The sequence below is a fragment of the Gavia stellata genome, chromosome 5 (assembly GCF_030936135.1).
Source record: "Gavia stellata isolate bGavSte3 chromosome 5, bGavSte3.hap2, whole genome shotgun sequence".
Taxonomy (NCBI): Eukaryota; Metazoa; Chordata; class Aves; order Gaviiformes; family Gaviidae; genus Gavia; species Gavia stellata.
Genome location: NC_082598.1, coordinates 47970288 through 47998192, shown reverse-complemented (window position 1 = coordinate 47998192; position 27905 = coordinate 47970288). Strand labels below are relative to the sequence as shown.

At 36.9% G+C, this 27905-nt stretch overlaps 1 protein-coding gene across 1 annotated transcript in view; it reads left to right on the top strand.

The window, feature by feature from the left end:
- GUCY1A1 (guanylate cyclase 1 soluble subunit alpha 1) overlaps nucleotides 1–27514 on the top strand; it is a 38403-nt gene extending 10889 nt beyond the window's left edge. The window contains exons 2-9 of the mRNA XM_059817449.1: nucleotides 12303–12714; nucleotides 15668–15729; nucleotides 17365–17423; nucleotides 18502–19211; nucleotides 20737–21222; nucleotides 21739–21882; nucleotides 24026–24180; nucleotides 26420–27514. Of these exons, the coding sequence (XP_059673432.1) occupies nucleotides 12466–12714; nucleotides 15668–15729; nucleotides 17365–17423; nucleotides 18502–19211; nucleotides 20737–21222; nucleotides 21739–21882; nucleotides 24026–24180; nucleotides 26420–26621 (2067 nt within the window). The 5' untranslated portion in view covers nucleotides 12303–12465 and the 3' untranslated portion in view covers nucleotides 26622–27514. The remainder of the gene's footprint in view (nucleotides 1–12302; nucleotides 12715–15667; nucleotides 15730–17364; nucleotides 17424–18501; nucleotides 19212–20736; nucleotides 21223–21738; nucleotides 21883–24025; nucleotides 24181–26419) is intronic.
- The last annotated feature ends 391 nt before the right edge of the window (nucleotides 27515–27905 follow it).

The window sequence follows — 27905 nt, the reverse complement described above, 5'->3', positions numbered from 1 at the left end:
CTTTTTATCTCTCACATAATGAAGAACAGCAGATACTGCAAAGTAATGCTACAATGAATGAGATATACTATGCTATCTGAGAAATGGAGCAAAGCTTTGATCTTTCAGACTTCGATAAGAATATTGCGATGTTAACATCGTAGCAGTCAATGCAGTTATACAGACTGTGAGATGAAGAACCGTGGACAGTTCTAGGTACTGTACCTAGAATCACAGAATCACAGAATCACAGCTGGAAAAGACCTGTAAGATCATCAAGTCCAACCATCAACCCACCACCATGCCCACTAAACCATGTCCCGCAATGCCACGTCCACACGTTCCTTGAACACCTCCAGTGATCGTGACTCCACCACCTCCCTGGGCAGCCTGTTCCAATGCTTCACTACTCTCAGTAAAGAAATTTTTCCTGATATCCAGCCTAAACCTCCCCTGGTGCAACTTGAGGCCATTTCCTCTTGTCATGTCGCTAGTCACTTGGGAGAAGAGACCAACATCCACCTCTCTGCAACCCCCTTTCAGGTTGTTGTAGAGAGCGATAAGGTCTCCCCTCAGCCTCCTCTTCTTCAGGCTAAACAACCCCAGTTCCCTCAGCCGCTCCTCATCAGACTTGTGCTCCAGACCCCTCACCAGCTTCATCACCCTCCTCTGGACACGCTCCAGGACCTCAATGTCCTCCTTGTAGTGAGGGGCCCAAAACTGAACACAGTATTCGAGGTGCGGCCTCACCAGAGCCGAGTACAGGGGCACGATCACCTCCCTACTCCTGCTGGCCACACTATTTCTGATACAGGCCAGGATGCCGTTGGCCTTCTTGGCCACCTGGGCACACTGCTGGCTCATATTCATCCGGCTGTCAATCAACACCCCCAGGTCCTTTTCTGCAGGGCAGCTTTCCAGCCACTCGTCCCCAAGCCTGTAGCGTTGCATGGGGTTGTTGTGACCCAAGTGCAGGACCCGGCACTTGGCCTTGGTGAACCTCGTACAATTGGCCTCGGCCCATCGATCCAGCCTGTCCAGATCCCTCTGCAGAGCCTTCCTACCCTCGAGCAGATCAACACTCCCGCCCAACTTGGTGTCATCTGCAAACTTAGTGAGGGTGCACTCAATCCCCTCATCCAGGTCATCGATAAATATATTAAGCAAGACTGGCCCCAAAACTGAGACCTGAGGGACTCTGCTTGTGACTGGCCGCCAACTGGATTTAACTCCATTCACCACAACTCTCTGAGCTCGGCCATCCAGCCAGTTTTTCACCCAGTGAAGAGTGCACCTGTCTAAGCTATGAGGAAGATTACTCTAGGAAGGTTACCGCATGGTTCATACAATGCACAAAGTTCAGGTTCTGTATATAGAAGCATATTAGTTTGGATGACAAACATATTTTTTGGTAAGAGTTTTTCGTATGATTCTAGTCTGTTGCAAAATCCAGGTCCTCTGGTGAAATCATCTCCTTTTTTTTATGGAAAAATTGTCTGCATTTTCCCAATGAGAGAAAGACCTGAGGGACTTGCCCAGAGAGTCACAAAAGTTTGTGGGAAAAGTAGCAGAAGAATCCTTATGGTTGAAATGCATTTAATTTACCTCCATATTTAAACCCTGAATTTGTACCTCAGTTTAGAGGCCGGTGATTGGTACATCTGACCAGAGATTCTGCACTGTGTTCTTTGTTAACCCTTTCTTGGATTTCCATTCCTCCAAATCTCTTAATCTGTTTACTCTCTGTTACTCTGAAACACCTGCCACAGAACTCAGTGAATTTCAATGGAATTTGCAAACATTTTGAGCCAAGTATATGTTTCTGTGCCAGTCTGTGCCGGGCACTCTGGCACTAAAATATCCAGAACAGAAACAGACACTAGAGCTTCAAAAAAGCTGGATGACATTATTTTTATTTTTGTGGGATTTAATATTCACGTTTGATATTGCTACAAGAAGCTGCAATTCATCAGCTAATGCACTTGAATCTGTATAATGCATGGCTTGGAACATGCTAAATCTTTCTAAATGCATCTGTTATAACCAGGGGAGCAGTACTGACTAAGGCTTCTACTATTTGATAATATTTTTTAGATATAAGGATGGATCTTTTCTCTGTTGTTTAGCACTACTGAAGGTTTGGAAAAGTAGCATATATGTCACATATTTTCCTTTGCCTCATGATCAATGCCTCAATGATCCTCTGATTTTCACTGAAAATATTATCGAAACAACCTAGATTTCTGCTGTAGTCTGTCCCACACATTCCTTTTGTTTTTAACTAGAAGTGTCAAAGCTGAATAGCCACCCATAAATATTTTCAGCTTATTTTTCCACAGGGCCACATTTTCACCTCAGTCTTTACATCAAACTACCACCAAGGCCAAGGGGAAGTTCCACATGCAGAATATGTGGTGAATACAGCAGTTACCTCTGAGCTAGTTTTGCATGCTTTCTTCTCCCTGCTGCTGTCATTTGCACGTGCTGACTTTTCCTGTGCAAAAGTCATCTGAGAAACATTCTGTGCAATTTCATTTTTTTCACATGCTTAAAAGAAAAGTAGAATAAATAGAACAGAAGGATTTAAAAGAAAAGTAGCTGTGATAACTCCAGCAATTGCACTGGAGACAGTAACAACCATCACAGACTGAACGTTCTACAGGAAGCCAAAATCTGCCTCTTGATTTATTTAATTTTTAGTTTTGTTACAGAGGTGGTATACACTAACAGCAGGCTAGTATTAGTCATTAAGTGCATATTTACTGTGATTAATTAACAGCATTAATTTCTCTTAATACCACATGTGCAAGCTCAGTATTTCACAAAACATCTCACCTTTACTTTGCTTCATCATTTTAGTGAAAAAAAGAAGCCTGTGTTTTTAAAGACAATATAAATTCACATATTTACCATATTTGCCTAGCTTTCTCTACTTTAAATGCATATCTGCTGTATTTTCCAGAAGAGTATTAGAAAGCAACTAAGTGATATACTCAACAGGGAAATTGGTATTGTAATGTATTCCTAGAGCATTCAGTCTTACAAGATGTGCTGATAGCCTTTGGACCTGTGCTTTACAAAGATAAGATCCACCGCTTTTGTGTACTCAAATCTTTTTTAAAATAGCAGATTTTGAAAGGGGTGGGCTGTGGATAGGCCAATCAGTGAAATAAAAAATTAAGGTATTAATTTACAGTGCGCATGGCCAAATCAGTGATTTCATTTATTTTAAACATATTTTGTAGCAGAAACTATCTGTAAGCATTTAATCAAATAGGAAGGTGACTGCTGGTCCTGCCCTGCAGATACCATGGAAAAGAACAATTGGGAAAACAGCTGATTTCTCCCCTTCTTCAGAGCTGCTTTCTTTGCCATGGGCTCTAGATAAAGCAGAATCAGTAGTTGCATGATGGCTGTGAAAATACCTCTTAAACTGTCTATTCTGGTTGAATACACCTCTTCAATCAATGTATTTTTTCCCTATCAGAAAGATTACAAGGACATGACCTCGCTGCTGGAGGATAAACCATTTTCACTAATTACAAGTTCCTGTTATTAGCTTCCCATGCATAGTATTTAACTTTTCCAGAATCTCAAATGACCTCAGTTCTGTGTTTACCATCACATCTGCACACCTACCTGCAAAAACCCAAAATGAAAAAAAGCCAAGGCTGTATTTTACTTCAAAAATAAGAAAACGTGCAAATCGGTATTTCTGTGACAACAGTCACAGAACTGTTAGGTTTAATCCTATTCCTGCTATATCCAGAAACCTGCTATTGACTTCAATGGGAGTTGGCATGAGTGCTTAACTATGAATAAATACGAAAGGCAGTTGTCAGTGATTTTCAGTGTGAAAATGATTCTGTAGACATTGTAAACAGAAGTGGCAGCTGGCAAATATTCAGTCAGAAAACTCTGCAATTGAAATCTACTAACGAAACACTTTGCTTTCTACAGACCTAGTTTTCAAACTGTTCTCTGAGATCTATAGAGTTCAGAGAAACTTTTAGTACTCCATTATTTATAAAACTTGCTGTTCATTATAATTTAAAGCTGTGAACACAAAGGGAATATTTAACCATGTGCACTGTCACAAGACACTACAATCAATGTTTTATATTGCTCTACAATGCTCCAGTATATTTAGAAAAACAGTAACAATAATGGTATTTATGCAAACCTGTGTGTCAGTTGCATAAAGTTACCCAACTTCAACTTCAATTAGAGGAATACATGCATGTACAAATCTCAGCCAGATAAGTGTCTCTGAAGAAGTAGGACAATAATTTTATCATCTCTGAAGATGCTTCACAGTTAATCCAGACCATGGTTCTCAAATGAGAAGTTACTTCATGCATTAGAAATTTGGAATTTTTAAATAGTTTATTGTTTCATTGATTATAGAAGATGCAGCAATCCTGGCTAAGTCATGTATACTAGCTAAAGAGTTCAGTGAAAAATACTATGAGATAAAAAGTTACTAGTTTTCATTCTTATTACAGAATAATTACAATTTTTTTTTACTCTCTTTGGTTTTAAAAATGTTTTTGATCTAAACTGAATAAAAATCAGATTTTGCAGACATTCGAAGTTAGAGGTCTACTTAAATGAGTAAAGTTATATGTTTTAGTAGGTTTGAGAGATTCAACTGTAAGTAGGTATTTGGAAAGAATCAGTAAGAACAACAATTGACAATTCATACTCTAGAATCACAGCCCTTCTTCATTTGTGGATTCTAATTTACATTCCATTGGCTTCTAGCAAGACTTCGATCCTTACATTTAACTCCGGCTAACTGTCATGAACACCACATGTCCTCAGGACAAGTTTTAATTCTTGAAAAGAGGAAGAGTTCTGAAGACATAAATTTATTTCTTAGCTTTCCTCTTACGAATTTCATGAAAGTATTGTACTTTCACAGACTCCAAATGCAGATTAAATGCTATATTTAAAATAAATTCCTTTAAAGTGTGAGAATAGTTTCCAGAGACTTTGGCTTGGTTTTGGTTTTGCTTGTCCTCACTGCAGCACCTCCTCTGTTTTAGTTGCTTACTCATCTGGGTACCGGGATCACTTGAGGTATCATCAGTTCTGTCAGTTCAATATCACGATTTCTCAAAAAAAAAAATCAACTTAAATAATGTGTTGTGGTTACATACAGCAGGTTTTTTCTAGTGTTTCTGAGGTATCTTTAGCTCTGCCTCAGGAAGAATGCCCATGAGCAGTCAACCTCAAGGGCTGCCACAGTGTAAGGAGGCTGGGGTTTTCAGAGGTAGTATCTCCATCATAAGTTGCTTAGCTGGCGGTACAAGCCATGCTTTGGACCAGGGGTGAGGGTGCAAGGATGTGGCATAACCAAGGGCTGCTGTTTCCGCCTGAGTGCGTGAGGGAGGAAGCAGAGAATCGGGTGCTATGAGGCTGCCTGCTGGGCTTGCTATGGAGTGTTTTCACAGATAGGTTTTGACTCACAGGAAGAGAATATTTTTCCCACGCTATCTTCTCAGCATGCCTCCCTGTTATTTGGTCCTAGCATAGGAAAAATATTTACCCTATGAAAGTACATGTGATACTTAAAATGACAAATATATATTTCTTAAGCAACATTTGGGAATCAGTCCTCTCTTTAGCTACATGCCAAAACATGGATGCAGTAATTAGGGTTCCCCCTGTGCCTTTAATTGAAACCAGAGATGTGGCTGCAATATAACCTTCACATCTGGAGTCTGGGCTTCTCCCAGGGCTATATTTGGATCCAGGGATTTGCTTCAGACCATTAGAGGGAAATGAGTCAGTCACAAAATCAGTATCGGAAATTCAGTGATACTTTAAAACTAGGGTTTTTCCCTGTCTTCAAGAACACGGGTTTCTATATCAAGGTATAGAGCTTGGTGTTATTACACAAATGCTAATATTTTAAAGCAGCAGAAATGTCTGTCTCATGATGACCTTAAAATGAGACATATTAGCAGTTTTGAAGTTTACTTATCTATTCCATGAAACTTATTTTCTGCTGATTAGAATAGGGACAGGATGGAAAAGGAGATAACGTATTTTCTTCTCAGAAAACTAAGGTAATTATTTTCTTCATCTCGTGGCTTCGTAGCTGTCTAATGTTGCAGCAACACAGATCACAATCCATTCGACTTGGAGCACTGAGGAAACACTTCATTGTGTTTCTCTGTTTCTTAAAACACATCATAAAAAAAAAGAAAGGTAGAAAGGTGAGGAAATTCCACATTATGTGGGGAGAAATTCTTTTTTGTAAGCAAGGTCTAGATTTTTAGCTTGCCCTAAGCAGTCATATAGGACAGTCACTGGGATAAGTTACAACACTGAATTTGGATTTACTAAAATGTTTGGACTATTAAAATAATAATTGATTGCTATGACTTGTATTATTTTATCATAGCTGCTTTACTACCTTGTAGTTAGCTTGGTAATCACTGCAATTCCACTAGATAGTTTAGTAAGTGCTGTGGTGTGCTGAGGTATTTCCTTACTATCAAAAGTATGCTGTGACTTACAGAAAAGTTTTGAGTATACTTCTTTTAGCCCCAAACAGAGCTACATCTGGCAGTAAAGACACTGGAACTGGGCTTGCACAGCACACAATAGCAATTAGTGCTTTGGAGAAAAAGTGGTAAGACTATCCTAAAGGGCTCTGGGGTACAGACAGATCAGAACTAGAGATGACTTGTCAGAAAGAAGGGTGGAAGTTTGGGGGAACAAGCAGAAAAGTTAATGCCTGACAAAGCATGTTCCTTCTGAAAACTAGAGTGGAACCTGAGATTGCTGAATCTAGTAACTTCTTGGGTACCAATAAATTATTGTGAAGTCCACTGTCCAATATCATGTCTCATCCTGATCTACAGAGAGGATAACAACCTTTTCATCAGTTATTGCCTTGCTCAAGTAGCAAAAATCTGTGCCGTGAAAGAGCCTAGAATCTTGCTGAAAATAAAGGTACTACTTTGTAGTACCCCATATCTGCACAGGGGTGGTAATGATTTAGGATTGAATGGTCACCTATATTTGGGATTTCCTAGAGCTCAACTCCTTGGCTTTACAATTCTCTTTTTATAGAGTTATATTATCTATGCAGTTTGGTCTGATTAATATTTTAATTACATTTGTGTTGCTGCTGCAGATTTAGAAATCCTATCCCTGCTTTGCCTAATACGCAAGTTACACACAATATGGTTTTTAAATTATTCTTGCATAATGACACAGTTATCCCCAGGTAGGTTAGCAAATGTATTTACTGTGTTAACAACAGAACCAAATCACTGCAAAGGGGTAAATGAGGCATCTTCAAATTTCACTTGATAGGTTAGTCTCTGACGGGGGAGATGCAGGAAAACATCTCACTCCTCTTCTCAAGGACGCATCTTTTCCAAGATGTCTTCTACCTAAGTCAACAATTGGCAGTTTTCTATTAGGTATGACTCACTACCACTTAGAAATTTGTAAACAGATTTGCCTGTCTCCTCCAGTTACTGACATCTTGTGCTCTCCAAAGCAGCAATACCCAAACAAATCAATGTTTTGAAGGTGTGTGCGCTGAACATGTTTAAGTTAACAATGAAGCAGCCAAAGAAAGCTTACTGATTTGTACAGGATTTAATAAGACTAATAAATACTTACTTTGACTTCTTAAAATATTACCTTATATATTACAGAATCACAGAATCATTAAGGTTGGAAAAGATGCGGACTTGAGCAATTTTCTCTGAGTATTTTAGAAGCCTCCTTAAAATCCTTGGAAATGGACAAATCACCAGGGCTTTGATTCCATTGCTACATACAGCACTTGAAGTAGAAAAACTAAAGTGCAGATATTGCACTTCAGATTAATAAAACAAAATTATAGGATTTAGTTATTTTCCCCGTGTTTGTCTGCTGACAGGCACAACAGCTGAATCCACAATGAGCTGCTACTGATCGGGTGATGGGTACTAACCTGTCTTGCTAGAAGCTGATTGTGTTTTGCTTGTGTGTAAAAGTAAGAGTTCCTGCCTTGCTCTGTGCAAGGGGCTGACTTGCAAGTAAGGGCAAGCCTTACTGACTGGCAAGGGCCAAAAGGCAGTGATTTCTGAATCTCACAGAGATTAAAGCTGAGTGGGAACTGCAAGCCTCTGTCTTACATAAAGGCAAGACAGAAGTTAACAGCTGCTTCTGTTGAGACAAGGGCTCCCAGACCACATGGAGCTCCTGCAAGTGCTGCAATCCCTCTGGTGCTGGAGAAAGTTAGATCCAGTCAGTGCTATCTTCTGACTGCTGCAAAACAAACTGATTTTTTTTTAATTCTTGCTCAACATGCAGCAGTTCACCTAACAAAGTGATATGTATGATTAAAAATAAAAAAGTGACATTATAGCAAAATACCATATTCTGTCCTACTCTGAGCAAGGGTCTGCTTGTAATAAGACAAAAGTATTTAATGTTGCTTCTAATTTTTGTGCCATGTCCATAAGCTAAGATTATAAACCACCTTTAGCTACTGTTAACAAGTGGTACTGCTTAATTCTTATAAATGGCTGTGTTAATATTGGGGGTTTTTACTGTATGATTGATTCATTGCCCTGTATTTCATGGCACTGTCAAGGAAATGTTTTAGCAGAGGAAAATCAGAAGCAACTAGTACAAATAAGCATACAGGAGGGCATTTTGGCTGTAAGACAAGTATAGATGTAAATATACAATGAAATGTTTGCACAAGCATTCTGAGCACTGTTAAGTTATTCTGCTGTTATGACTATACTATGTAAAGTCATCTTCATTTTTCTAAGTGGCACAGTGCCATATTGCATTCAGCCAGACACTGAATAAATTGGTTGCTTGTAGTTTGATCTCACAGCAGATTATTTCATTTTAATTTTCAATTTGCTTCCCAGGGTAAATATGACAGCAATTAATATGGCAGAGATGGAGAATTCACATTAAACACTGCTGCTCCCCTGGGATGAGCTCTCTCAAAGCATGTTTGGAGAGGAATTAAAACCAGAAACTTTTCCCATGTTTCCTCATGTTTCTTATTTTTTTTGTTATGGTCAGAATATGTCTTTAAACATTGTGAACAACAGGAGGGCTGGTGTTCCTCATTCTTGAAACACATCTTCAAATGTTTGACTTAACCAGTGATGTGTGCCATCATCTTTCTCACACCTTTTTAAGGTCCATTATACTGCTGAAATTCCTTCTGTAAACTCTACACTGGTGATTCATTATCTTTCTCCTGTCAGACCTTTAAAACCACTGTCTAATTACTGTTTGAGTGAGACAGGTTTTCCTATAACACAATAGGCTTGTTTTCTGAATTTTAGTTATATTAAGTGCAAGATGCACTTAGGATACCAGATGCAAACTTGATGTTTTAATAAAGGATGACCTAGAATATGCATGTTTTTTTCAGTATTTGAATCCTCTGAAGTGTCATGGAATGAGGTTTTCCACTTTGTTTCTTTAAAGATGTGATTTAAGGGGTCTTGTCATTGCAGAGGTCAGTCTTGAATTGGTCACTGCTTGAAAATTGTTACGCCTATTAAGTTGATACTGGTTTTGAACTGGTATATATGTTATCAAAGGACCATCCCATTTGTTTCTGGGAAAACAAGAACTTCAGGATACTCAGAAAATAGTTCTGCAGGAAGCTTTCTTTAGGAACTGTGTCATCATTATTTGGAATTTAAAGATCTGTTCATTAATGATACTGGTTTTGTACAACAGTATCATTACTAGAAACATGATGGATCTCCACTTTCTTGCAAATCAATAATGATTTTGTCATAAATAGCAATTGCTAGGGGCCCAAGGTCATGTTCAGAGCAAGGGCACAGATTCCAGTCCCCACCAGGGCAGGAAGAGGCTGAATGTGGGTGTCCTGCAGCACAAAGGATGGCAGGCTGCATCGCAAAAAGAAGCTGCAGACATAGTAGCTGCATGCCCAGCAGCTTTGTCGACTCAGGGACCTTCACATCAGTGCCTGTTTTGCCCCTGAATAAGTCCTTGCGACCATGACCATCTTCTGGGACCTCTCCTTCCCACTTGGCAGCTTCTGGAGACTTCAGGTTTTCCAGGTGTAAAATAATGGCACCACTTCCTTCCCAGAGCTGATGCTGAGCTGCCTGGATATTTTTCCTACCACATCAAATGTAATTTAATTAAAATACAATATGCTAGCATGGAAGTGAACCCCCAAATAATTCCAGATTATTGTCTTCTAGAAACAGAGAAACAGTTTCACCAGCAGGAAAAAAAAACACCCCTATCAAAACTATTGGTAATTGCTGAAGGTCATTCACTTCATTTGTTCTTAGTTTAGTGCAAATGCAGTTAATATTTGTTGGTATCTAATTTAACCATTAATTCAGTCTCACATTCGTCACAGAGAGAGAAACTTTTTTTTTTTTTAAATAGCAGCATATATAAATGCTGTTACTACATTCACTGGGAGATGTTTTAAATATTTTATTATACATTTTTTCACAAAAATATATTTCAGAAAATTTTTTCTTCCAAAATGCTGGTACACTTGATTTAAAAAGTTATAGTATTGTTATTTTATAAATTCAAGATTTGTCTGGAAATTTAAGGCCCAAATTCAGCAAAGCATGTGAGTGTGTATTTATGATCCATCAAAGCCATAAATTTTTTTATCCTTTGACAATGGTGCACCTATATATTTATGTTACTGTTTTTCTTAAGTTTATTTCAGTACACAGATCAGTGTAACTACAGAAAAGTTGGTTCCTTTCTGCTTTTCTTTTCAAGTAAAGTAATACAAAGCTATATAATGGCTCCTGAATAAACGCTTTTACATATATGTAACAAAGCTTACATTATAAAGAAAAGTATATGTATATTTCTGTATTGAGAGTGTGGTTCTTGCTTGAAATTTTTCGCTGCCTCATTTGCTACACAACAGTATTCAGCAATTAAAAATAAAGCTTTACTGATATCCATGCAGTAGAAACAAATTAGTTTCTATGTAAAAACTGAAATCAGAAATATAGAATGTTATGCAAACATTCTTCAGCCTCTTGTTCCTAGCATTGTGTTTATTGAGTCTTAAAAGAATACTTTAATAATTTTGATAGATGTCGCCTAGAAGCTGGCCTGACACCATCAGTATTACAGCATACTTTAAAAGGGCCTTTTCTGCCAAATATTTTTTTTCAGCAGCAGGTCCAGCCAAAGTAGCTTCTGCCTGTTTCTCCTCTTACCCATGCCACTTGTGCTGGGTCTGCAGCACTCCTCTGCTGTGCCATTCATTCCAGCTGTTTCAAAAGAAGCAGCTGATAACCTGTATCAGGGAATTAATTATTTTTAACCCTGGTACAGTTGCTGTGTGACACTAAAAGCCCTTTGGGTGTCTCAGGGGCAGAAATAAGCAGTGTGATGCACAGACTTATTAAAGCCATAGTGCCTCTAAAGAAATAGTTATTGTACTCTATCTCCAGAGAGACAAATGTAATACTTCAGCTGCTTCCAGAGTTGACAAAACTCTCAAGGATTACCTTGTTAGAGTATTATATGAGGATGAGAGGATATGATTCAATGAGATACAGTCAATAGAAAATGAAGCCCTTAAGGGAAGAGCCTTTTTCAGATTAAGCCTTACCGAAACAAATGTAACAAGCAGAGAACAATTATTAAAGTAAAAAGTTCAGCCCTTTTTTTAATGTGTTGTGTGAAACGTATCACCTTCAAAAGCATAAAAATCACTTGTTTCCAAGCAACTACATCAATTATGTGGTCAAATTCCCATGATGTTAGTTGTCACCAGTCAGCGGCTTTTACACAAGGCACTAACCTTTGGTCTCGGATGGTTTGCTGTTCCAGAAGTACAAGTACTAAGTTTAGTCATACATTTCTCTATTACAAAAAGGATATCCTGGGCATCAAGTAAATTGAGATCTAAGTATCCCTAACAAAACAGTTTCATTGTGCCGTATCAGATAGTTTTTAATAGCTGCTTATGAAGAATTAAAAAGGTTTTCTCATCAGAATTCTGCTCTCTACTCTTTCAGAAATCTTATCTATCAATGTGGCCAAAGATATATCAGATAAAACAACTCCTCTGCCTTAATCACTAGAGCTCCAATTCAGCCAAGAACTTAACCATGCATGCAACTTTAATTACCTGAAGCACTGAAATCAGTAGGGATTACATGCTTAAAATGGCACACGAGTTTAAGTGGTTTCCTGAGCAAGGTCCTAGAAAAGCCATTCTTTTAATGCACATATGATAAAACTGTCACATCACAGGAATTTAAAAGAGAAAATAAATGTGTTTAATTTTTTTTCTTCTTGTTTTGTAGGGGCACACATTTGTTCCTGTGGTGACCTATAGCTACCAATAATCTTCCACAGTGGTTGCCTTATCTACTATTCTGGCATCTTCTGCTCTTGTTAGTAAGCAGAAGAGAACTATTAAACACAAAGACAAATACTCTTAATCTCAAGAGAGAGACTTTGTACAGTATGTTCTGTACAAAACTGAAAGACTTGAAGATCACAGGGGAATGTCCTTTCTCCTTACTGACTCAAAGTCACATTACTGAGGAACATGACAAGGACTGCACGGAAAACAGCTCTAGAGCAGCTTTACCCATCTGCAAAGAAGTCCATGAAAAAGATGCTCAAGGAAACCTTCCACAAAGGAAAACGAGCAGAAGTAGAGTGTACCTGCATACATTAACTGAAAGCATCTGCAAACTAATATTTCCTGAGGTAAATAGATACTGCATAATAATAATAATTTAATAGCATTTAATTATAAATATTAACAAAGCATTTTATGCAAGCCTTTAGATGTAAGCCTTTTAAAAGTTGTTTTGACTTCAAAGTTTGTGTTCTTATGCAGTTCTGCATAGTTTAAATCCTCATTTCATCCTCTTCCATTCCTTCTGGATGCAATTTTGCCACAATCAATTTTGTACAGTTTCACACCATCCCTTCCACTGTATTTCCCTGTATTTTTGCCTTGTATTTGCAGCCTTCCACTGACCATTTTAATTGTTCCCTTTAAATCCATGTATTTCTGTAGCAATTTTTTAACATAGAGATACTGTTACAGAAACTTTGCCTTGTTACCTAATTATGTAAATTATGTGGTCACCTCATCAATTCACCTAACTGAATCCATACTGCTACATACATTAGTCATTATCACAAAAAAATTAAAATAGCTGTTTTCACCTGTTATGATGCTAACCTCCTGCCATACTATTTTTAAAAACATTACTGTCTGTGTTTACCACAAGGGTATTCTTATGTCTCTGCTCAACTCGACTGAAAACAGGTACAGTGCGTACACAGTGGTTTGCTTGAGTGAAGATGAATACCATGGTTTGTCTCTGTAAAAACATGAAAAATGCAGCTCCATAACATTCAACACTTGGGCTTGCCTCAAATTCTGTGGAAAGTGTGAAGAAACTGACTGCTATATATTGGGACTACAAATGGCAAATGGCCAACTCTGTATATGCAATTGATTACAATTCTATTACTTGACATTCAGTGAACCTTACTAAATGAGCTGGAGTTTTGTTAAATCTATTTGCAGATCTTTTTTTGCAACTCTTCATCTATTACCCTTTTGTTAAAACTCTGCATTATCTATTTTTGATAGACCCCTTTTTACCTCTGCTGCGCTTACACAGAAGAAATTAATTCCTTTAAACTGATCTGTAAACATATAAAGGAAAGGACTTTTAACTCAAGAATGAACTGGCAAAGCACCCTTTCTATGGAGTCATGTTTGCAGTATTGCTTTTCTAGTACATAGTTGTTGGTGGGATTTTTAATGAAATAATTGGTATTTTTTTTCTTTAAAGAGTGGTATAAATGTATGCAGCTGCCTATTATATAATCACGATAGGCTAGTTCATCATATGGGACAAAAGCCTGGTAAAGTCAAGGATATTATGACCATGTATCCCAGGAGCTACTGACGTTCAAGGTTATTGTCACTGCTATTTACAGTTATTCAAGTCATATTCACTGGAACTTTGTCCAAGTATACTCGTCTGTTCTCATGCTGATTTGGGGTCAAGACCTAAGCATCCTCCCAATCCTGGTTCTCCGTAGAAGGGTTTTGCTCATTTAAAAATATATTTTTCATTGCTTGGAGACTTTATAGTGCCTTACTTAACTATCAGCAACTAACATCATCTTCTTTCCAATTGGAAACTCCAAAACAGGGGGCCACATCATGACCCCAATTGAATCATTAACTTTTCATGAAAACAGTGAGTTGTGCATGGAAGCCCAGGACATAGTGAATCCACAATAACTGTTGATTAAATTTGATATATAATGTAGTGCGTGCGATTGTTTTATTTGTTTCTTTCAATATTTACAGAAATATAGAGAACATTGCTCAGAGATAAGTAATGAATTGGATGGCATTCCACTTACTGTATCAGTTTATACACAGATGTAATTTACATTGGGTTCATATACATGGTAGAACAGTCGTTCAATTTAGATTTTTGCTTGGAAAAATTCTCCAGAATATATTGCCTTTCTTTCACATGCTATTTTCTTTGCATGTGCAAACTTTCCTTTTGAAAATACAAAAAGTAAAAAATGCAGTAGAAAACGCTAGTTTCTTCAGGAAATGAGAACCAAAGAAAAGCCAGACCACAGCAAGCCTCACAGCCAAATTCTATCATGGCGGTGTTATACTATTCTATGACCCTGTCTTTATGGGAAGTTTGGGTTTTGAATGATCAGATACATAAAACAGCTTTACTGGCCCCAACAATTTGAAATATGCATGTTTGGAAAGTGTTGTAGCTGCTCCAATTAGGAACTACAGAAACGATATGGAACCATGAGATCGAGGTAAATTAAGGTAAATCTTCATGATACTCTAAAGGGTCTTTTATTATGGAATCCTTCTACAAAGGTTATCTACAGTGACTAGATTTTCATCTGGAGGATATTTGGGTTTGCAGCATACATAGCCAAAATTCTTGTTTTTCTACAATTATAAAATAAATGGTTCTAACTTGGTCTTGAAATGCTATAGTCTTGAAAACAGAAAAGGAGGTAATCTGAAGCACAGAATGCTATCTTGATCTTTTATAGCTGCATTTGAAATTCTGTTACCTTCTGCAGTTTCAATCTTGACACTTCTGAAAATTGCCCTGAAGAAAATTTTAACTGTTAATATTCCAAGAAAAGTTACTAGTTTAATGTTTTGCTGTGGGCATGATGCAGAATATAACTGTCTTTCTTTTTCTGTTAGGAGAATGTGTTTTAAGCTGAAAAGACTTCTTTCTACATTTTGCATCCGTGGTAGGGTGGTTTTTTTTTTTTGGGGGGGGATGTGTAGTAATAGAAAGTTGGGTTAGTTATACTCATGTCTTAGCAGCACTGTCTTTATTGCCATCTGACAACTTGGAGGTAAAGCACATCACTATATTTAAAATGCACAACCACTGGCACATATCAGCTAAAGGGCTTACTTATAGTGGTACCGGAGCTGAAGACATCAACATAAACTAAGCCCCAAACACAGAAATTAGATGCTGTTTCTAACAACTATACCATCTTGAAAAAAGATATTAGTCCCAAGGACAGAGAATAATTCTTCTCTGTATAAAAATGTTATTCTTACGATTAAATTTTCAGCAATGACATTTTAATCAACATCATACCTTTTTTTCTTCCCCAGTTTGAAAGGCTAAATCTTGCACTTCAGAGAACACTTGCAAAACACAGAATAAAAGAAACCAGGTATGTATGTGTAATGGGTTTGCAACTAACTTCACAGCAAAAATGTTTTGCAGACAGTTCATACGGACTGGGGTGGTGACTGGGAATCGGACTTCTGGAATCTGTTTTCAATTATCTTGTCAAACTGGTGTGTAACATTTCATGTAATGTAAGTTAATAATGATTTAGTTTATTTTAAAATATTCACAAATATTTAAATCACTCACAAAGTTGACTTAATGGACAAATTTAGCAATTTGTGCAGGGAAACAGGCAGGCAAGGACTTTGTTTAAAATGAGCAAGTGTTTTGTAGGAACTCAGAGAGTACTCAGGCATAGATGGAAAGGTAGATATGGTTGTATATGGATCTAGCCCACTGTTTCTAAAGAATTTTAAATGCAAACAATTAGTATTACACAAAAAAAATGTGGCTTCTGATACAGTGAACAATCATATGCTACAGATACATACATGCCTTCACTGGACTCACTTGGCTTCTGGTTTCTGTTTCTGAGGAACTCAGCCTGATTTTCAGCACTCCTTAGTACTAATCCAATGTTACTCATTTGAACCTTGTAGGGAGTGAGAATTTTTTAGTGTCTTATTATACATTGAGGGTTCAATGTATTGAATACATCTGAAAAAAATAAGCCCCTCAGTTTAAATCTCCTTTCGAAAGTAAGAGAAAAATAATGTTGGAAACTACACTGTTGCTCACCTTGATAAGAATAGATAATTACAATGTATCTTTTAAATTATACTTGATATTTTCAAAGCACTTTACATGCATTGACTGAACCAAAGACAGCTGGTCAGATGTGCACTGCAATTGCTGACTCGCTTATTGATAGGAATATTTTCCCTATCTTTAATTATGTGTTGCTTCCTGGAGAATTAGTTTGAAACAAAAAATTGTTACACTATTCTGAATGATTTAATAATGCAAATGTTAAACAGATCTAGATGTCTGTATTACTTTTGCATATAAATATATCTAAGATATTTCAAGTGGAAAAATTCAGAAAGCATGTATCAAAAGCTTATTGCTTATATGGAGGTTAATCTAAGATACATGTCCTTCTCATCATTTTGGGTTTGACATTCAGGTTGACGTTTATTGACCTCAGAGAACTGAGAGGGCTGCAGTCTTGTGTCAGAATCTGGATTACTACCAATGAACAAGTAATTTTGAAGTTAATAGTTGTTTATTGGTATTTCCTCTCAAAACAGAAATACCTTCTCACCTCTTTTGAATTTAATGTAATGTAATTCCAATAAATGCTTGAATATAAATTCCAATAATATTTTACAATACGTCATGAAATATAGTTATGGCTTCAAGCAAAAAACCTGAACCAAACAAAAACCTGGACGGGTGCAGCCTAAGAGTTTTTAATCAATGCAGTCTATAGCATTTGGCCTCAATCCGTAATCTGAGCTCAGACCACTAAAACTTTAATTTATCACAGATGCACAGGATAATCTAAGATCCTACCATGACCCTATTTTGAATTAACGAAAACCTGCCTCTTTGATCAGCAAAACTTGGTCTGTACACATTAAAGACAGGGCACGTAGCTTCTGTTACTTACTATTTTTACCATGTTTATCTTGATTTTTCAGGGGGTTTATTTATATTTTTATGATCTTTACAGAAAAACTGGGGATAGAGAAGATTTTGAAAAAGTAATCAGTGATCACGCTAATGCAGCAGGTAATGTAATCTTGTTTAATAATAGATAAATATATATAAAAATATATAGGTTATATGTAAGTTATATATCTAAAATAATATATGTATATATAATTTAGTCTTGTGACTAAGAAATAATTTCCTCCATGTAAGGGCTGCAGTGATGCTGACAACACAGAGCCTAAACTGTGATCTCTGCAACTAACAGTTCCGAGTGTCAAAATTTGAGATAAAGAGATGAGTTTCTCAAGCCTGAGCTGTCATAGAATCATCCACCGCTAAAATCCAACATGTAGAGGGAGTTGTAACATACATTAAGTTACAGTTTTATACTCATGAAAAACTGATCCTTTTAATCTTCTGAAGGACTGTAGTCTGTCGGAAGAGAACTGCTGTAATTTGTAATACAGAACTCTCTGGCTACATCTGTACTAGTAAATTAACATTTTCAGGAACTGAAACGTGGTCTTCTATACACTTAAACTGTTAAGCTGGTCCTGGCACACAGTTGGCCTGTGACAGATAACACTTTTCCAAATTATTCCCAGTAACAGTTGGGGAGTTGGAACATTCCCAACAGTCAGTCTGCATGCAGCTATCCTGTTAAAACAAATTTACTAGCAAAGATGTGAGCTGTTTTGTGCCAGTTGGCCTTCATGTCCTGGAATACTCCTAGGATCATTTAGTTTATTGGATCATGCATATTACCTGTATCTGCATGTGTGCACAGATCCTATTTTATTCTTACTTTTTATTCTTATTTTAAGTTTTTTAATTCTTATTTTATTTCTTTATATCAGGCTAAGGGGATTGGGTTAAATCCTGTGCCAAAATGTGCATTCATTCTGTCTACATCTCTACAAAGAACACCGAGTCTTGGATCTTTCCAAACTACAACCTGTTGTCTCTATGTTTTCCAGGCAACACAAGTATGTCTTTGGTTACAGTAGGACTACTAAATGAGAGGGCCCTCAGGTGTCAGTGCTGCATCAGGGAAGAATATTGCTAATTTGATTTGGTCTAGCATGAAAAAAAGTGGAGGTTAGCCTGAGATTCAGCGTGATGAGTGCAGTTCTAACTAAAACGTGGTTCCATGCAGGTGTTCCCGTGGAGTCTCTACAGGAGTCTCTTGGTGAAGAGCTATTCAAAATATGCTATGAAGAGGATGAGCACATATTAGGGGTTATTGGAGGAACCCTTAAGGACTTCTTGAACAGTTTCACTACTCTGCTGAAGCAAAGTGGCCACAGCCAAGAAGGAGGAAAAAAGGACAGACTTGAAGATGCCTCCATATTATGCCTGGAGAAAGATCAGGACTTCTTAAATGTGTATTATTTCTTTCCTAAGAAAATCACAAGTCTTATTCTGTCTGGTATTATTAAAGCAGCAGCTCACATTTTGTATGAAACTGAGGTGGAAGTGATGCTCATGCCTCCTTGTTTCCATAATGACTGCACTGAGTTTGCTAATCAGCCTTATTTGCTGTACTCTATAAAAGTCAAAAGTGCAAAACCTTCCTTATCTCCATGTAAACCACAGTCTTCACTTGTGATTCCTGCCTCTGTGTTCTGTAAGACTTTCCCATTTCATTTTATGTTTGACAAGGATATGTCAGTTCTTCAAATTGGAAATGGGATAAGAAGACTTTTGACCAGGAGAGAATTTCAAGCTAAGTCCAATTTTGAAGAGTATTTTGAAATTCTTACCCCCAAAGTAAGCTGCACTTTTAGTGGAATAATGACAATGCTAAATATGCAGTTTACTGTACGAGTCAGAAGATGGGATAATACTGATATGAAATCATCCATGGTAAGAGACTTTTTATAACCATTACTTCTGTGAGGAATTTGTTTACTTCAGATAGAGTTAAAACAGCCACAAAACATGGTGCACTTTGCATTGTCTACCTTGCAACATCTAATACAACTGAATAATAATGATTTATTGACAGCACTCTGATGTAATTCAGATTCTGAAGCCAGTATTCAGTCAAAAGTCTGCTTTAGGACTTTTACACAAGTAAAATCTGTCTGTTAACTTGATTTTATTAAAAAAAAAAGTTTGAAATATTGAGATAAACTCAGTAAATTGAGATAAAGCCAATGGCATGCCATGCTGCTGGGAATAAGGGCATCTCCAACACAAAGACAGTGGCAGGGAAAGCTTTACGAAAGTGCCCCTCAGTCATCTGGAAACAACAGCTGGAGGATTTGGGGAAAGAAGTAGACATTTCCTGTGCTCATTCAGCCTTTGGTATCTTTGGTATTTTGGTATCATTGATATTCTGATGTTTTCATCAGATGCAGTCGCCAAAGCTCCCACTTAGTTTCAGCCTATGGGATTACTTACTATCTTTGCTGAAGCTGGGTCTGTGGCAAATGACCTGGGACAATAAAAAACATTGAATATTCAATGACTGCTTTATTCATCACTAGCCCCAGCTGAATTCCAGTTTATATACACCTGAGGCACTCCAGGATGAATTACCAGTTCAGGCTCAACACTCCAAGAACTTAAATGAAGAACGGTAATAAAGGTTTCACCCTGTTATTAATAAAGTGGGAAAAAATGTAGCACTGATTAGCTACTTCATCTCAGATCCGTTTCTGCACTAGGCAACAGTTTAATGATTACAAGGGGTAGTAGACTCTGCTTTGCTTTTGCATGTACTTACATATGCAAATGTCTATTAGCAAGTAACAGGTTTTTCAAAAAATGGTCTTTCAAAGCAATGTTAAATGGAGCTCTGCAGCACATTGCACATTACACAACTGAATACAGAATGGACATAAAAACACTTCACACAAAATTTTTTGCTTTTTTAGATCATTAAAATGGGATAGTTCTGCCATTTATGCCTTTAATTTTAAATTGCAGTGAGTACTGAACATCCTACGATAAAATTGAAGCAGATTTTCTTGTTTTATCTTACAAAGAAAGTGGTGCATGAACTAAACACTAGTTATTAGCAGAAATTCATAGGCCACTATAGTCAGTAACATTTTATCAATAGATGAAAATGCACAAAATTGTTTTTGTTTTTCTTTCCTTCCTAAGCTAAAACTGATACTGATACTCAAACATAATTAGGTGTTTACCTTTTAAGTTGTGGTCTAACTTTTGTACCAGAAGGCTGAAGCAAAATGAACTTATTTGGTGGCTCTATGATTTAGCACCCCCTGTTTTCTCTTAAGCAACTAAATGAAAAGGTAAGGACTATGGACCAGTCTGATTTTCCCACGTTTCAGCAAAATGTATTCCCCCTAAAACTTCTTGCTTCTAAACCTTTGCCATGCATGTTTTGTATGAATTCTTATTTCTTTAACTGTTTCAGGTAATGGATCTTAAAGGCCAAATGATCTATATTTTTGAATCCAGTGCCATCCTATTCTTGGGATCTCCTTGTGTGGATAGACTAGAAGATTTTACAGGACGTGGATTGTACCTCTCAGATATTCCCATTCACAATGCATTGAGAGATGTTGTTCTGATAGGAGAGCAGGCCAGAGCTCAGGATGGACTGAAGAAGAGGTTAGGAAAGCTAAAAGCAACCCTTGAGCAGGCCCATCAAGCACTTGAAGAAGAAAAGAAGAAGACCGTAGATCTTCTGTTTTCAATTTTTCCTGGAGAAGTTGCTCAGCAGCTGTGGCAGGGACAAGTTGTGCAAGCCAAGAAATTTAATAATGTCACAATGCTTTTCTCTGACATTGTTGGATTCACTGCCATCTGTTCCCAATGCTCACCTATGCAGGTTATCACCATGCTTAATGAGCTTTATACTCGCTTTGATTACCAATGTGGAGAGCTAGATGTATACAAGGTACACAATTTATTGCATTTCTGTGGGGTTCTGGGGCAGGAAAGGAAATGAAGACTAAACGGGACAGAGGATAATAGAAGTCCAAAAATTATTTTGCCCTAAACCTTCATTATAAGAAACACATACTAAGATAAATCACAAAACAAACAAAAAAAAATCAACAGACTCAGCCATTCATGCAGCCAAGAGAGAAACCCATCAAAACTTAAGAGTTAATTTTAAAAACCAATTTCAATGACAGTGCTGTGAATCTGGAGTAAATCAGTGTTTAATGTAGCTATGGGTGCCTGACAGCAGGTGAGCAAGGAAAAGTATTTTAGCATCACGCCCAGCAGTAAATACAAGTTGTGCAATTTTTCCTTTTGAATGACACTGCAGGATTTGCCCAGGACGTAAATAATTTAGCAGGACAAATAAGACTCAGTCAATATGTAGCTACAATTCTTACTGAAGCCACAGACTATTCTTTTATGTGTCAAACAGTCTAACAGTAAGGAACGAATATGCCTGTTTTAGGTTGAGACTATTGGAGATGCCTACTGTGTCGCTGGAGGTTTACACAAAGAAAGTGAAACACATGCTGTTCAAATAGCATTGATGGCCCTGAAGATGATGGAGCTGTCAGATGAGGTGGTGTCTCCCCATGGAGAGCCTATCAAGGTCATATATTTTATTGTATTTTATATGGTTAAAGTGGGCATTTTTGTTTGTTTAGTTGCTTTTGGGGTTTTTGTCTCAAGGAAATTTCACATCATTGCTTTAACTCAGACACGTTGGGGAATCGAGTGTGTATGGCTGGAGAAGCTGGTGTTTTTAGTTCTGTGAATGAGAGTTTTGTGGAGAGGTAAAGATGAAACAGAGATCTGAAAATCAACCCAAAAGACTTAAATGCAATGAAATCAATAGGTGCACACTGACATGCTGCAGTTTTTGTCTCAGTAGCAATACATTTCTCAGTGGCATGGAGTATTCTGTTACTGTTTCCCAATGAGGAGACTAATCCTTTCTCAAAATTAGACCCAATGAGAACATCTAAGTCTTTCGAGGTAACAGGTATAAGTATGAATCATCAAAGACATGTTCTGATTGCAGTAATCCACGCATATTTAAAGGATTCTGTTGCTGTTCTTGTTTTACAGTCAGATACTGAACCACTACCATAAGATAATGGTGTTAATGCTGTCAAAGCAAATGTTAGATTCAGTGGTAGTTATATTTATGGCTTCCTTTCAATGAGGACTTACACACGTACTGAACTTTTAATGTAGGTTTACCTCTCACTGAGAAAAAAAGAAAGGCCTGTGTGCATGACAAATGTGGACTTTGTACTAAGTTCAAATGTTCTGGGATGGGGTCCTGTTATTTTTAATACAGGTGTCTCAGTTCATTATGTCTTTCATTTGCTCATTTTTAACATTTATCTCTTCATTTGTGCCTTTAGAAAACTTCAGGCTTCTTTGATTTTAGGTTAAGGAATATTTAAAGAAAATGGTTATTAACAGAATTGCATGCTCCACATTTATCACTGAGAACAGCAGCATTATATTATAAATAAATGTTGTTCTTTTTGTATTTCACAATATCAAATTAAATTATGCTTAAAAAATCTGGAAACATCTTGACAATGTTATAACATGTTTATAATTTCCACGCAAATGCTACCTCTATAATTTTGAATGAGGAATGCTATTACATTTTTAAAAGTAATTTTAAAATAGGGAGAAAAAAATTGTAGAAGTACCTACTAGAAACTTCTCAGAAGAAAAGTGTATCTTTCTATTTTTAATGAAACCATGCATCTATTTTAACAAAATGCTTCATGAAATCATTGGCTGTTTTGCAAAGCAACAAAAATGTCACACAGGGTACTGTCATTTTATATATTAACTGCCAAAGCAAAAGGCGTGACAGCAAACCGCTTACTTTAAATCAGACTTGTATATCGATACACGTATTTCAGCTATCTTGGCTGCGTGGGTGGATTTTGCTTTTGTTGCAGGCTTTTGTGCTTTTCCACTCAAAATTAGAAATTGTGACTTCTTCATAATGATATGATATTCTCTTGATATGTAAAGAGTAGCACACATAGTAGATACACAAGCTTCCCAACATCATGCCATTATTGTGTCAGAATGCTATTCTGAAGAAAACATGCCTATATATGTATAATGCACATAAGAAAAAGAAAAAAAAAAGGAACACAGAAAGCATCACCAGCTAAGCAAAACTCAAAAATCTGAGTATGAGTTACAAAGAAGAGATATCAAAATGTTTCAACTGTTGTATAATTTGATTAATTATCAAAATTCTTACTCTAGGATTGGGATTTACTTTATGTGTGACCTTGTCAACAGAGTTCAGTTGGAACTATAGCATATACATGTTGTCTTTGCTATTCCCTAAGACTTGTCTTCTGACCTTAACAGCAAAGCAAGTACTATTCATTAACTGTCACCAGTCTAACAACATTGTGTCATGTAATTCCTCCCAGGAAAGTATCCAAGTGTCACAGTAACTCCTGCTGACGTTTTTCAATTTTTTTACTGCCACAGAGACCAGCATTATCACAGTCATATCAGATGAAGGATTACTTACTATAAATGCAAAGCAAGGTAAACTTCAGCTAGGTTCCTCTCCACGAGCAGTGATGATGAAAATACAGACATTTTAAGGAGACTGTACTAACTCAATTTGTATTCGTAGCTCATTGTTGGTTTTTTTTTAAATAGAGGATGAATTTATAAAACTGATTTTAACCATTTTATTTTACCTAATAATGCTGTTGTCTGTCTTTTATTTAAAGATGCGTATTGGCCTTCATTCTGGATCTGTCTTTGCTGGAGTTGTTGGGGTTAAAATGCCTCGTTATTGCCTTTTTGGAAATAATGTAACTCTTGCCAATAAGTTTGAATCTTGCAGTATACCTAGAAAAATAAATGTCAGCCCAACAACTTACAGGTACAGTGCTTCATATCTGTAAAATGTCCACCTGAAGTAGTTACTGTAATAGTTCATTATCTACCTGTTCTTTTTTTTTTCCCCCCTCTGAAGTACTGCTGGTTATCTTCCTTTTTCTCTTTTTATCTGACTGCTCGTGAATGCACCATGGTTATTTTTAGTCAGAATACAATCAGCAGCAACAAGAAAAAGGGTGAAACAGAACACCTGGTATTTATTTTTCAGCTGTTACATTCAAAATAAATGGACTGTCTGGCCCAATTTTGCTTCTTACCCTGCAGCTTTTTTTCTTCTCTCATATAGTTGGCTCCTCTTTAAGCTATGTGGCTTTCAAGGTGAACTGGATGCCAAACTGGCTGCAGGTGCCCTTGAAAATAACAAACTAACTGAAGAATTCTTAAACACCACCCTACACATCTTCATTCTCTTTTGGTTAGAGAAGATGAATGAATAGGTTGCAATGAATCAACCACACCACTGTTTAGTTTATACAGGTCTTGTTCCCAACTCAGTTTAAACCTTTTAGTATGAAACTTGGGCTGTACTATTTATCCACTCAGATCAGACATTTTTAGTAATGTGTACTACATGATTATGCAGACAGCTAGCAGGCTCTCCCATGATGAAATACAGCATCTTTCCTTTGTCCTCCAAACCTAATACCCTCTTTGTATTATCTGTTTAACTGTACTTAAAAATCACATTGCAACATGTTCATGGACAAGTAGTAGTGTCTTATAGGTGCCAGACAAAATAAGAGGAAACTGTTTTGAATATGATGGTAACAACAGTCTACATCTGAACTCCAGGTCCAGGTCTGAATTTTATGCCACTGAGCTGATAGACACTATTGCTTCTTCCAGAGTGGCCAAAAGTTTTATAAGGATGAACTGTAGAGAGTGAATCTACTAGTAGAAAGTTATATGGCTGGCTGAGTAGAATAACCAGAAATATGGATATAAATTATTTTTTTCCTTTTAAGGAAGCTCTGCTCCCCTCACTGTAGCCTGGACAGTCAGTTGTTCCTACTCAGCTTGTACCCACTGCCATGTATCTGATAATGCCTTGTGGCAAGGTTCTGTGTCCAATGTCAGACAGATCCTGACATCCCCTGCAGCATGTGCTATGTGACTTAGAGGGTGCCAAGCTTTAGATTATCTCATATAGGTGATTTAGATAAAAGTAGCACAGGTATCACAGGTATCAGGGCACACAGTAAGTAACCTTTTTGATTATTCACTCTAAACAAATACAGAGATAGCATTAGCATCGCCAGTGCTTATGTATGTCAAAAGAACAGTGCTGGCCAACTGTGATTTTTTTTTCCATATTCATATTGAAAATAATTTTGAATGGTACTGACTACAGTCTTTTCATAAAACCATTAGACACTTCATCCACACAAGACTTGCCTATAACTTGTGGCATAAGTAGGTTTCTGCATGGCTGGGCATTCATCTCAAGAGAATATCTGAAATTAGTATACTGTTGAAAAAAAAAGAGAATTAATTCTCTGAGTGCCTAGAAAATAGGCAATTTGGTTCAAGGGTAAACTATTGTGGTATGTGGTATGTTTGGTTTTCTCCCTGAGTGAATGACGTGTTAACCTCCTTTTTGTTTAGTGTTTTTTTTCTTTTTGGTTTGTACACCAATTCTAAACTCAAATTGATAACATTATGGCACCTTGCACAACTCCTGTACATTGCAATAATTATTTGGAAGCTTAGATACCAGTCATCAGTATTTATCCCTACAGCTCAGCAATCTGTGTTTCAGATATAGAAGACCACTGGGTTAAGTGGACACATGTGAAAAAGCAAAATTATTAGAATTGGTAAGAGGATCTCAATAGTTTAGTTAATAAGCTTTTCAGTATTTCATTAGCTGAAACATTAATTATGGTGTCAGTTTCATGTGCAAATCTGAGCTAGCTTTCAGTACTAAATAATTTTTGAAAATATTTACAACAAACATAGCACCTACAGGCAAAACATTGACAAGACAAAAAAAGAGAGGCAATACTCCTATTTGTGCTGGTGCAGAAATTGATAGGTTATCAAGGTTACCAAATAAACAGTACTTTTTTTTAATTTTCATTAAGTAACATACAAATATTAGATTAGATTCTGCCCTGCTACATTCTGCCCTGCCACACATGAAGAATTATTAAATGTCTGCACTTGTAGTAACAATTAGTGACTGATTCATTATTAATCAAGATGATTCATTTTTGTTCCAGGTTGTTAAAGGAATATCCAGGTTTTGTGTTCACACCTCGCTCAAGAGAAGAGCTTCCACCAAATTTTCCCAGTGATATCCCTGGAATTTGCTATTTTCTGGATACTTATATTCAAGGAACAAACTCACAGACTTGGTTTCAAAAGAGAGATTTGGGAGATGGCAATGCCAATTTTTTGGGTGAGGAAACAGGAATAGACTAAATTGTACATTCACGAGTGTATAGAATAAATTTATAAATATTTTGATTTTTTGTATAAAATGAAAATTTTTAAAAATGTATGAAACGTGAAAGCACTTTAGATTGTTAACACCTGAAAGCCAGTATTAAATTTTCAGGAAGTATGTCACTGACTACTTTTTATTTTTCCTTTGCATAAGGAACATAGTCACTAAAATAATGTTGCAACTTCACTGTTGAAAATGCTACTAAAACCTACATTTTCCCTGTGGTAATTTGTAAGTGTTACGTAAAAACTCTCTCAGTTCTCTCTGTGCTGAGAATTCTAGATGTATTGTACATGCAGTGTGTCAGGAAATGTAATGTGTAAGTGATGCAGCCACATGCAGTGTTGTGAGCTGGTGCTTATCAATGACCATTAAAATATATTTTGTTAGTGATTCCATACGAAAATATCCATTAAAATATTGTCATTGCTATCACATACATAGTGCATCATTTGGGCCCCATCCTAGAAGCTGCTGACCGTCTTCTAACACTGACTGGAGTCAATGTGTTGAGGGTACTCAGCATCTTCTGGATAAGGCTGATAATTGCACCTAATACACATATACATAGCAGAGTTTGCTGCTTAGTGTTTCATGAACTTTGTGTATAAAATGAATATAGATTAAAACACTGTATAATCACATACTAAAGTCTCTGTAATCATCAAACAATATTTTAGTTCTCAAGGTTTTTAAAATACTTTACAAAAATAATAATATCCACTTGCTATTATGTATTAGAGCAATAAATGTTTTCTTTTTGTTGTCATTTAAATTTGAAATGTTTTAAAAGAAGTGTAATAAAACATGCTTTGGAGTGTTTGCTTAGAAAGGAAATTCCAGTCAGACTGTGTAAAATGGAACAGAAGCACACCATTTCAAAGCTATGATCCTTGTTCAAGGACAACAATGTGGGTATGATATGTTACATAAATGCCTATGGTATACTCGCTTTAAAGTTGCCAGGGGAATATATAGGTGAACAGAAATGCTTTAAAACATATGAACACTTATATGAAGTATTAATATTACTACAGTACAAGGTTTCCTGTTGTGGATGGTGGAATGTGAGTGGAGAACCCTCAAGGGTCTGCTTCTGGAACTGGCAGAATAGTTACGAGTCCTGAGTTTAGGATTCTGCCTCTCTAACTAGCAGATCCATCTGCACAGAAATTTCTCTGTCCTGCAGTCTGATCCCAACTACAGGCTGGAGAACTGCACTGCTTACACACAGACAAATGTTTCCAGTAGTATCAAAT